This window comes from Beta vulgaris, chromosome 7 (assembly GCF_026745355.1).
Source record: "Beta vulgaris subsp. vulgaris cultivar EL10 chromosome 7, EL10.2, whole genome shotgun sequence".
In the NCBI taxonomy this organism is placed as follows: Eukaryota; Viridiplantae; Streptophyta; class Magnoliopsida; order Caryophyllales; family Amaranthaceae; genus Beta; species Beta vulgaris.
Window position 1 is genome coordinate 18,781,012 of NC_079208.1, and position 11,988 is coordinate 18,792,999.

General features: G+C 37.0%; 1 protein-coding gene across 3 annotated transcripts; it reads left to right on the forward strand.

Moving 5' to 3' along the window:
* Positions 1–3,721: 3,721 nt before the first annotated feature.
* On the forward strand, positions 3,722–9,981 carry LOC104898894 (E3 ubiquitin-protein ligase SP1). 3 transcript variants are annotated; one of them, XM_010686025.4, is made up of 11 exons: positions 3,722–4,298; positions 4,409–4,461; positions 4,715–4,839; positions 4,984–5,079; positions 5,232–5,369; positions 5,448–5,513; positions 6,524–6,636; positions 6,706–6,816; positions 7,564–7,601; positions 7,689–7,791; positions 9,589–9,730. In XM_010686025.4, exons 1-11 carry the CDS (start codon positions 4,225–4,227, stop codon positions 9,590–9,592), a joined length of 921 nt encoding a protein of 306 aa, XP_010684327.1. In that variant the 5' UTR covers positions 3,722–4,224; the 3' UTR covers positions 9,593–9,730. The 3 variants fall into 3 exon arrangements, with proteins under 3 accessions (XP_010684327.1, XP_010684325.1, XP_010684326.1); XM_010686023.4 differs by having other exon boundaries at positions 3,723–4,298; positions 9,661–9,981; XM_010686024.3 differs by having other exon boundaries at positions 3,723–4,298; positions 4,718–4,839; positions 9,661–9,981.
* The last annotated feature ends 2,007 nt before the right edge of the window (positions 9,982–11,988 follow it).

Here is an 11,988-nt window from a genome sequence, read left to right on the forward strand (position 1 = left end):
CTAATAAGGATTAAGTAGCCCGTATGATTCTAGTAAGATGACGGTGCCCCTTCGCTGCAAACTAAATAAAGAGTAAAGGATGTAATGCTATTGTAGTATCATGTCTAGGATTGTTCATTATGGCTTTGTTTATGTTTGCATGCATTCAATGGTTTACTATGTACTCAGCACAGCTGATTATGTGTTATTGTGTGTTTTGTTGACCTGCAATGAACCATTGATGCTACAATGGGGAGCAGACTAGGTGTACTGGGGCTGCTGCATGATAATGAGCATTCGAGGATAGTCCTTAGTCTTTGAACTGTATCGCGTTTTGATTAAGTATTATAAAAATTTAGGATTTACTTAATTAGTTGTGTTTTGAATAAAAGGGGTCGTTGATGATTCCCGAATTGTAGTTACATTTTTATTCCGCTGCACTTCAGTTTTTGAGACAACGTTTTGAGTTAATATTCCTTTATAATAAGCCTTGCGTTTCATCGCGGCGGTAACACTCCCAAAGTCGATGCGACGTAGTCGTAGACGTGTATGGATTTTGGGGGTGTTACAATTGGTTTCGGTATTGGGGAGGGGAAATGGGGTTTTTTGGTTGGCGTGTTTGGGGGAGGGTGGTTTTCGGTGGCCAGGTTTGGGGGAGAGGTTTTCCGGTGGTGGTGGCGGTGGTCGATGGTCGCATAGTGGTGGGTGACAGGTGGTGGGGCAGAAAGTTGTTGGGTAATTAGTTTAGTGTTTTATTAAGTTGTTTAATCTCTCTTTTAAGTGTGGTCCCCAACTTTCTCTTTCTAGATGCCTTGGTTTATGTGCCACTTTTCTATGTTGCACTTATTTAGAAACGGAGGAAGTATAAGATTAATGTACGTTTAAAATCCTAAATAAATTTTAAGTCAAATTTAAAATAATTGGTAATTAGTGTCTCATGATATATTATGTTATTGGTGTTAAAGAAAAATAACATGAAACATATTAAATATAAAGGAGAAACTGACAAAAACATTCCCAACTATAGATGTTCCGCATTTTCACCAATACCAGTCTCAACTTTTGATTTATCCTCAATGGTCCTCATTTTGGGGTATGTTTTACAAAATTGGGTCAAATTAACCAGTAACCATCACACAAGCTAAAAACTTATTGACTTTTTTTTTCAAAATGAAGGGGAAGGGTTGGCATGGGGTTTTCAAGGGTGGGGAGAGAGTGGCAGAGCCGGGGAAGAGAGAGGGTGAGGGGGTGGCTGGGGCGGGGGTTTCAGGGACGGGCATCAGGGAAGGGGTTAGCAGAGGTTGTGTTTCGGGACGTTTTATGTGCTGTAGCAGGTGATTCACCTGCGGGACCACTTTTATAAAACATACCAAAAAGTTGAGATCGCTGGAATTAATCAAAAGTTGGAACCAAAATTGGTGAAACATCCATAATTAGAATTGCATTTGTCAATTTTTACAAACATAAATAATATTAAACGTTTAGAAAGAGCTTGGAGTGAATACGAGGGATATATTATAAAATTGAAAAGAATTGTGAGAGAGTGTAAAGAATAAAAAATCAGTAGAAGTTTAGTGCGAATTGATGTGGCATAAGTAGAAGTTTGGGAGTGAGTTTGTTTACTAACATCTAGCAAGTAATAAAAGACAACCTAAAAAAAATCATATTTGTTTGCAAATTTTTATTTAATACATTAGTTAGGTTGCATGAACACTATTTATTTTTTTACGAACACTATTTGTTAGTTGTATAAACGGTATTTGCAGATACATGAACACTATTTGTAGCTTCATGAACACTATTTGTTAGCATCGAATTTTCCGATGTCTTTTTTTTGTTTGATTGACAACTTTAACTTTTTTATGATTGGGTTGCATAAACACTATTTATATTTCATGAACACTTTATGTTTCTTGCATAAGCACTATTTATACTTACTAGGGGTGCTTATCGAGCGAGCCGAGCCCGAATAGTACTGGGCTCGGCTCGAGCTCGTTCAACTTTTCATGGGCTCGGCTCGGCTCGGCTCGTGAGCTCGCCGAGCTTGGGGGAGCATAGCTCGGCTCGAGCTCGTGATTAGAATTTGCGGCTCGAGCTCGGCTCGTGAGCTCATTTAGGCTCCGCTCGTGAGCTCGTTTAGGCTCAGCTCGTAAACTCGTTTAGGCTCGACTAATGAGCTCGGCTCGAAATAGGTGAGCTTGTTCACTCACCCATCATATGCTTTTATAACTTGATTTCTCTCCTAGCATTGCTAAGATTTCAATATGGGACTCCATGATTTGTTAAAGAAAAACAAACTCATTATTCCCATGCTTTATAACTTGGTTTCCCCCTTAATATTGCTAAGATTTCAATGTGGGACTCCATGTTTTGTTTAAGATAAACAAACTCATTCTACATATGGACTCCATGTTTTGCTAAAGAAAAAATTATCAAATATTTGAAGTATTAAATAATCAAATTAATAAAAATATACTTCATTCCGTCTATGAAGAAAATAAGTATAGTTTTTGTTTTCCAACCAAGGAGATATAAAATTAAATTTTAAGTTGAAGTAAGGAGTAGTAGCTATTTATAAAGAAAATAAGGTTGATCCTTATTTTCTTAACCAATGTGGGACTTTAGTGCCTAGTGGAGTAGAGGTGAAGTTGGATCACAAATTAAAATATATAATTTGTAATCTAAATTAAAATATAAATTTGTATTAAAATTTTTTAATGTAAAATATTTTTTTAATGTAATTTTTTTTAGTATAAAATAATAATCGAGCTGTTCACGAGCTTTACGAGCCGAGCTTTGACTAACTCGGCTCGTTTAAGTCTCGAGCCGAGCTTCAACGAACCGAGCTTTGACCGAGCCGAGCCCGAGCTGCTCGTGAACTTGTCAGGCTCATTATCACCCTTAATACTTACATGAAAACTATTTGTAGTTGCACGAACACTATCTATTAACATTGTAATTATTGAGGTCACTTTTTTGTTTGACGGACAGTTTTGTCTTATTTTTCCCTATATATTCTTAATTTTATCAGTTTTAGGCTCCTTTGATACGGTGTAAAACATTTTCATGGAAAACTATTTTCCTTTATTTTCAGTTTTACATTGTTTGGTTGGGAAATGAGTGTAAAACCATTTTTCCTTTGAGTAAAATTATTTTCCTAATGATGAAAAACCATGATCCCTTCAAACCGAAGGGAAAACTGTTTTCCTTAAGTCTCTTGTACACTCCTCTCACTACCTCCTTACTTTCCCTTTCATTTTCCTTTCATTTTATCATTTTCTTACATGGAACCAAACAACGGAAAACTAATTTTGGAATCGTAATTTTCATTGTATATAATTTTATAAAAAAATTATTTTACACTGAAAATATTTTGCGTTATGTCAAAGAGAGCTTTAATTATATATTAGTATACATCTAGTACTCCCTCCGTCTTTTTTTATTTGCTACATTTTGCCATTTAGGGGTGTTTCAATTTATTTGCTACATTTGCAAATATTTCCATATATAGTACATAGGTCCCACACTTTATTTACAAATTTGCCATCACTCCCTTCTTGATTTTGTAAATGTTTCCATATATAATACATAGGTCTCACAATTTACCTATTTACTTTTTTGTTAATTCCATTTATGTCAATGTTCCCCACTCCCTCCTTGGTCTTTGTGAAAAAGTGCTTGTAGCAAATAAAAAAAGACGGAGGGAGTAGTTATTTAGATGTTTATCATTTGATTGAGTTCGAGTACTACACTCCCATCCCTCTAAAAAAACAAAAAACAGAAGTGGTAGAAAGTAGAAACAGGGTTATCCATTTCCTCTTCCACAAGCTCCGTACAAATTCTCTGTTACCACCTGACATGATTTCTGTTTCAACTTCACAACTCTGTTTTCGGTACCACACTCTTCTTCTCCTTCATCATACTCCTTGAATCAGATTCTCTCTCTTCACTTGACCTTCCCGTCAAAAGAAATAATATAAAAAGGTCTCTTTTTCGCTGTTTTTCTCGAAATACTTTCTTATTCCGTCAGTTCAATCGCCATTAATTTCCCTTCTTTGAAGCTTGGCAACTTCCCCACCTTTTCACTGTGCTATTCAGCTTCCGAAATTCGGTTGCTTAATAATTTTAATGGCTGTTTCTCACCATTATCGAAAGTGTTTAATGTCACGGTAAAAAATCACTGCATACGATATTTGCTCGGATTACGAAAATTAGGGTTTTGAAAGGTGAAAAAGTTCATGAATTATGCTTCCGTGGGGTGGGCTTAGCTGTTGTTTGAGTGCAGCTGCACTTTATCTTCTCGGAAGAAGCAGTGGGAGGTAAATTGTTGATTACTTAAATTATTTCGGTGATAAATTATTTCAATATTTGTTATTTGTTTAAATCAATCGAAATTTGTTCGATTCTTTTCTTGTAATTGCTATTGCAGGGACGCGGAATCTCTGAAATCTGTGGGCAGAGTTAATCAGCTGAAAGATTTGGGTAAGATGAATTTGTTTCTTTGTAATTTATATTAGACAGTTGTGTTTATCACTGCACTACTGTGAAATAAAATGCTTGTATTGTGTGATTTTCGTGCCAATACTAAATTTGTCAATTTAATATTATTATTTATCTAGTGATATGGGTTGGATCAGTGTATTGTATCTTTGTTTGATTACTTGCAAATATAGTAATTACTTGATTGCTGACTAGGGTTCCACGTTTTTGTCCCTTGTGTTTTGTAATTGTTCAGCAGTACTGCTAGATGCAGCAAGCAAAGTTATACCTCTTGTTGTCTGTGTGTCTGGACGAGTTGGCTCTGAGACGCCAATAAAGTGCGAATACAGTGGTTTACGAGGTGTCATTGTGGAAGAAACGGTATGTAAATCAAGCTATCTTGATGAATAATGTTAATCTAAAACTCTTTCTTACTGAGAAACGGTATTTTGCATTTGTGCTCATCAATCTTGATGCATACCTATGCGCTAATATCTTGTTCTTGCCTTTTTGTGGCTGCTCCAGGCTGAGCAACACTTCTTAAAACACAATGACGCTGGTTCATGGGTACAGGATTCTGCATTGATGCTGTGTATGAGTAAAGAGGTGCCATGGTACCTGGTAAAACACTTCCATCCTTGGTGTCTGTTAGTTAAAGCTTGTTTAAATTTCTTGATAGCTGTGTATACGATATTGATACATGGTTTCCTAAGGGGAAAAATCTTTATGGTGCTTGAATAAATTAGCTGATAATTTTCATTTTCTCCTTTCAGGATGATGGGACAGGTCGTGTTTATGTTTTGGGAGCACGAGGTGCTACTGGACTGGAACTAACTATTGGGAGTGAGGTTTTTGAGGAATCTGGACGATCCCTTGTGCGTGGGACATTGGATTATCTCCAAGGTCTTAAGGTGCATGTCTTTCCTTTACAGTAGAAGGCTTCAAATGCAAATTGTTATATACTAGCTGACGACTAAACTACTTTCCAGATGCTTGGAGTGAAACGTACAGAACGAGTTCTTCCTACTGGGACACCCTTGACGGTTGTAGGTGAGGTATGATCCATGCTATCGAGAATTTTGGCAATTTTTTCGGTTAAGCTTTTGAGATGCACCAACCTATGATTTCACTCCATTGATGCAAACTGTGGCTCATTGCATGTAGGGGCTACTTGTTTTTCAAATCTTTCTTTGTAATGGCACTGAGCCAACTAAGTCAGTCAAGCATTATTTTAGGATAATATTTTTGATGAATGCTGTGGTGATACTACCAGGACACCATTGTGCATTGGCTTCCGTGCTCTTTATTTCCTACCTTTCAAAACTTTTTACATGTTAATTTGGGGTTGCTGTTTGGCTGAGCCGTATTAAAATGGCTGGGGGCGTGTGTTAATCATTGACATTAGTTACTAAAATTAAAATTAGTATGCATAATTATGAATTATTAATATTCATTATCTATAAAATTACCATATAATTCCGATTTCACAAATCAAAATACCTAACATAAGGAAAATATGACTAGAACAAACTCAAAATTTTAAAAGTCGGGTTTCTTAAATGAGGGGTTCTGTAGAGTAGGTCTTTTTGCACGTATCATAGATGGCCTTGCTATATGGTGAGATGGTGAATTTGTTACTTGAAGTTCCTAATGGTCGGTGGGTTAACTATCTGAGGACGCTAAGGACCTTGGCTTCAAGTGACGCTTCCTATCTTTTGTTAATTCCTTTTCTGTTTTCTTAAAGTGGCAATTAGGAGGGGAAACAAAGTCAGTTTCTGTTTGGAATATACGCTTTGATTAGAATCAATTTAGAAGGTTTTTTCGAGATTACTTGGTAGATGTTGGTTCCATTGAAGTTACAAAACTTTTTGTACTTTAACATCATCATAGGGGCAGGTGCCATGAGTTATGTATCTGTACCCTCTCCTCCACCCAAGTGATTTGCTAAGTGTATCATGGTTTTATATTGTGTTCTCTGTAGCTCTTTTTTTCCCCACAATTTTGTTTTTTATTTCTTTACGTGTTAAGCTTCATCTTATCCTTGTTGTTATCTTTCTGCTGACAGGCTATCAAAGATGATATTGGCACAGTTCGCATTCAGCGTCCTCACAAAGGGCCTTTTTATGTTTCTCCAAAAGCTATTGATCAGCTAATTGCAAATCTTGGGAAGTGGGCTAGGTACTGAATTGCTTACATTCTGATCTTGTCTAGTGCACCGTCTCTCTGTATAGCTGATGTATGCTTCAGGTGGTATAAATATGCTTCTATGGGGTTCACTGTTATTGGAGTCTATCTGATTGCTAAGCATGCTCTTGGACTTATCCTTGAAAGAAGGCGTCGTTGGGAGCTGCATAAACGGTACGTTGCCAGGTCTATATGTAACCAAATTTTGCAATCAATTTATTGTGGTGAACAAATGTACAGCATAAAAATTGTTGTTTGTGTACATTTTCTTTGCTTGATTGAGTAAATAGATAATTCTAGAAATTTTAAAATAAAACAGGAAGTGAACCTGATTCATACAATCCATTTTCACCTCTAGTTTTGAGTTTGATAGTTTGGGGCTGCAATTTCATGTTTGAAACTCAAAATTATCAGGTTGTGTGGAGGTTGGGTAGGACTTTGCCAGGGTTTACAAGAAAGTGTCAGGACAAAAGAAAACAAGGTCAAATGGTGTTAAAAAGAAGGAAAAGTTCACTTGAGATAGAAGCATGAAGTTTATTACAAGACATTTTAGAAAGAAGCTTAGTTTATTTTAAGGAGCTTAGTTTTACAGTTTTCACCCATTTATGTCATCGATCACTCCTTTGCTGCTCTCAATATAATGAGTAGAGTCTAAATTTAGTCCCCGCAAGAGGTTTTGCCATATATGTGGTGGTTGACTTTGATATGAATTATGTCCCCATACAACTCTATTGCTTTAGCTTAATTACTGGCTAAACATAAATATTGTCAAAATTGCTGCCCTTCTCTAGATCTGCATGCTCAAGGGATTATCTTTAGTTTATCATTCTTCTTCATTTATTAGAGTGATTAATTATACCTCATTGGATTTGTCACCCTCTATTGATGCATTGTCTGGCCTTCACTTTCCTCATTGTGCAGGGTTCTTGATGCCGCAGCAAAAAGATCAGGACGGGATGGTGATGCTATTTTTTCTGAATATATTATATTATTTCATTAATGCCTTTTATGTTCGTTGCTAAAAGATTTGTGCCTTGTTGGTTCAGATGGAATAGATGATAGTGGATCAGATAGTGTTAAGAGAGATTGTTTGATGCCAGATCTCTGCGTCATATGCCTGGAACAAGAGTATAATGCTGTGTTTGTCCCGTAAGCTTCTACATCCTTCTTTGTAACTTGTTAGCTAATGAAAACTTCATGTTTTGACACAAACTTGCCTAAATTGACTATAGATGCAGAAAGTGTTGATCCATAAAGCTTGAGTGATCAGTCATTCGTTCAACATTCCATAGTTTAACAAAGCTATGAAATTTAAGAATCTAAGACTAAACATGGTTTATATGCAAGATCGTTCTTGTTCGTATTGTTGTTCTTAATTCATTCTTTTATAAGCAGCCATGGCCGATTAAACTGATAGATTTAGTGGAGGACTTGCTATTTTGCTTAGAAAATTCTTAGTAACCACCAGTCAGGGTCATATTTTGACAACTCACAACAGTTTCCAGTGGTGAAAAAGTTACTTTATTTATTTATTAGTTGCAACTTGAGAGGGGGCGGGGGGAGGTTAGGGAATGCATGATGTTTGAGGAGACCCATGTAATGATAAGAAAATGTGAGGGGAAATTGCCAATGTGACGCGGAGAAAGAGAGAGAGAGATGGGGACAGCTCAACCCAAAAAGAAAAGAATTTTGCAAGTATTTCAAAAATCCAAATTATGGAGGAAAAACTTTTTATGAAGAGGAGAGAAAGACAATAATCCTCATGGAAGAACGTTTTACATGCTTGACATGCTAGAAATCATAGACGACTTCTTGAGAAAATGCTCCTGAACATGGGACCATTTTGTGTTAATCAATTTGTTTGACATTTTGAAGATGGGGGGTAGTTCGGACTATTGGTGACATTTATTTTAACGGTTTTTTCACCAAATACTCCCGACAAATCACGAAATTCACCATATACCCTTAATGTTTCAGACATTCAACATATATTCCGAATTTTTCAAAACTGTTCACCAAGTACCCTGCTTTAGGTATTCAACATATACCCCTGATTTTTCAAAATTGTTCACCAAATACCCTTTTTCTAATGGACGTTAAGTCATCGTTAGCTTTATTCACGATATTGCCAATATTAATCCCTAACTCTAAAATCTAAACCCTAATCTAAATCTTAATCCCTGAAATCTAATCTAAACCCTAACCCACCTCCTCCACCAGCCCCCCACCCCTTCCCTCCAAAGGTGGGGGAGGCGCGACTGCGGGGAAGGGAGGCTACAGGGGAGATCGAGGGGGGTTTGTTTGGGCTGGGGTTGGTAGGGGGGCTGGTGGGCTAGGGGTCGGTGGGGGGCTGGTGTGCTGGGGTGGGTTAGGGAGAGAGAGAGTTCGGGTTACTTAGGGTCAATTTGAGTTTTTTAGGTTTAGTTCGGGTTAATGACTAATGGAGTTAACCGTCGTTAGTCATTAAGGGCATTTGGATGTATTTTTTAGAAATTTAGGGGTATTTGGTGAATTCGAAAAAAAAGTTGGGGTATGTGGTGAATAAAAAAAATTTGCCAGGGGTATTTGGTGAAAAAAACCGTTGTTTATATACAGAAGTATTATTTGTTACCTTGTTTCTGCCCGTGTATTTGCATGTACTTGCTATATTGGGTGCTTGATAGTTATGCAGGAATGTCTGCCATTCTGTTTGGCCCTTAACTGCTTTTTATTGCCTTTTCTATTTAACATTCTAAAATTGTGGCTTTTGTATGGCGTCAGTATATGTAGGTGAGAGTGGCTGAGGATGTATTCCATCTTTTCCATGTGTGATATGAGCCTTAGGAAGTGTGATAATTATATTGCCTCAATTACTGCTATTTTTTTTTTTTGGGCAGTAAATCAGTAATTAGATTTTTTACAAGCTTTCTTGTTTCAGATTACTATTTGATATAAGCATATTATCAGGTGACAGTTCCAATGCTTTGTTCATTTTCTGCCCGTACTTATTGGTGAACCTTTGCACCCAAATGATTTTAGGTGTGGTCATATGTGCTGCTGCACAGCTTGTTCGTCGCATCTGTCAAATTGTCCTCTCTGTCGACGACGCATTGAGCAGGTTGTTCGAACATTTCGTCACTGAGATTGAGATATGTTTTCCTAATGCACCAGATTTAAGGACTAATCGGAAATTGGTGCTGGGTCTGAGAATGTTAGATGTAGCTGATATAAGAAATTGCTAAACCCTCAAATCTATAGTAAATAGGTTACCTATTTGAAATTGTTGCTTGTAAGGTAATTTGTGTTGCCTTCATTTCGGGGAACTACCATATGCATAATTTCTTGATGTTTTTGGCAGTATCTGAAATCGATATAGGTCGAAGCATCATGTTCTTTCCGAAGTGGTAATGAAAGAAAGTGTGCAAAAGGGAAAACCTAAGTTTTTCCTTCTTACTCTCCTAATTAAAACATTCTATCTTTCTAATAATAACTTGAACCAAGTTTAAAGGCCGTTTTCTAACCTTTTAAGGAGGTATGTTTAACTGTTTAAGGCGAAGGCAGCTCTTTAGGTCTCCACCAATGCTGGGGTGTGAAAGCATGGAGAGTTGGTGGACTTGTTTGTCAAGGGCATTGTTATGTTGTTGGATTGACATAGTGCTTTTGATACTCTCGTAAGAGGTTTATGATTATCATAGGGACTTCCCTTGCACTAGCTGTGATTCTAACGTGGATTAAAGGATATGATTCTAATAACTAATTCAACCTTCTTGTAGTGCTAGGCAAGTTTTTATTGACATAATGTCCCGCGCGCCAGTGATGCTTGAAAAGCAAACTTCTAGGGTCTCGTCATTTTGGTGAAGATCAGTCGGTCTCTTCTTTTAGTCCTAGGGTATGCTCTATTGTCTTAAGAGCATGATTAGTATAATATTTTTGGGCTTTAAGAAATGAAATTAACTACCTTAAATATCTTTTTTTGGTCTAACAACTCAATCCATTATCTTTATTTTGTGGTTGATTGGTAATGGACTTTCCTAGTTTGTTATTTTTCCTTTGCTTTCAAATAAGGTCTATTTGTTGGTTGTAATAGTTATTGTTTTCTTTTCACTCCAAGGCTTAAGCTAAATATACAATTAAGATAATAAGTTTTGTTATCATCCTTCTCTTCTATATGATTCTATTATCTTTCCATTCAATAAGTTTAACCATACATGCTTTTGATAAAGTTAGTCTTGCGTGAACCTGATCCACAATAATATTATTGTGAATTCAAGTCACTTATTTAATATAATGATTCTTTTTTTTTCTATATAGTAACCTTTTGAAATCTTAAGTTAAACTATACAATTTTTTTTTGACATCGTGAAAACTTGCATTAATTAAACAACGAAGTACAACCTATTGCTAATACAAATAAATGTAAAACAAAGTAAAACCTAAAGGAGTTTTATTAGCTCTTACATTCCCTAAAAAAACAAAAATAAGTAAAACCAGTAATGAGTCGCATATTAAGGAGTGCGTCGCTGGTCGATGATTGTGTTGATGGAGTCAAAACTTTGATGACTGATGGAAGTGGTAGGACAAGCGAATGACCATCACGATCCGGACAACGAACAACTAATGGCGAGCTTTGCATCTCGCCGCATAAGCAATCCCAATGAGCTTCTATCGCGTGGGATTCTTGGCTCATGCTCCGTTGAAGAGTAACATTCCTATGTGACTCATGACTCTCTCGCGAGAGTATATCAAGTTTCTCTGTTAGGTAGGAAAAGTGGAGGGTGCTGAAATCCACCAGATGTAACTGGGGTGTCGCCGGCATATTTGAATTTTTCAAGGCAATGACCATTAAGATCATTGCCAAGCTAAAAAGAGAGCTAAACATTTTGATCTCTCGAAAACACCCCCGACTTTTGAAATCGGAAAACAAATGTCCAAACCATGGATACCATTCATCACCTCGACTACCCTCATACTTCTCATCCTCTTGATTCACCTGTTCCTTCATTAAAGATTCCAAAAGAACTACGTCTCCTACTACCACAATACTAATCCACCATCCCTTATACAACTGGCAAATATTTTCTAATTGCCATAACCAACTACAAACAACATCCTTAGGAACTCCAAAGAAACATTTTACGTCAACTAGTTGACGACTTACCAAACAGACTAAGAAGAAAAACCAACATAGTTATATCTAACATAACTGGGTGAGGGAGCCAGCAACCACGGGGGAGAGGAAAGGGAAGCCCAACACCAACCAGGGGATAAGGGAAAGGGATCCTCGAAACCTAAACTCTAGCAACTAAGGGGAAGGGGACTTGACAGAAGACCACAAACAGGGGAGGGGAAGGGGAGCCCAATCAGCGA

Coding starts and splice junctions, on each gene's coding strand:
- LOC104898894 (XM_010686023.4), top strand. CDS start 4,225: ATGCTTCCGTGGGGTGGGCTTAGCTGTTGTTTGAGTGCAGCTGCACTT. Junction 5,370..5,447: donor ATTATCTCCAAGGTCTTAAG/GTGCATGTCTTT, acceptor ACTACTTTCCAG/ATGCTTGGAGTGAAACGTAC. Junction 6,817..7,563: donor CGTTGGGAGCTGCATAAACG/GTACGTTGCCAG, acceptor CTCATTGTGCAG/GGTTCTTGATGCCGCAGCAA.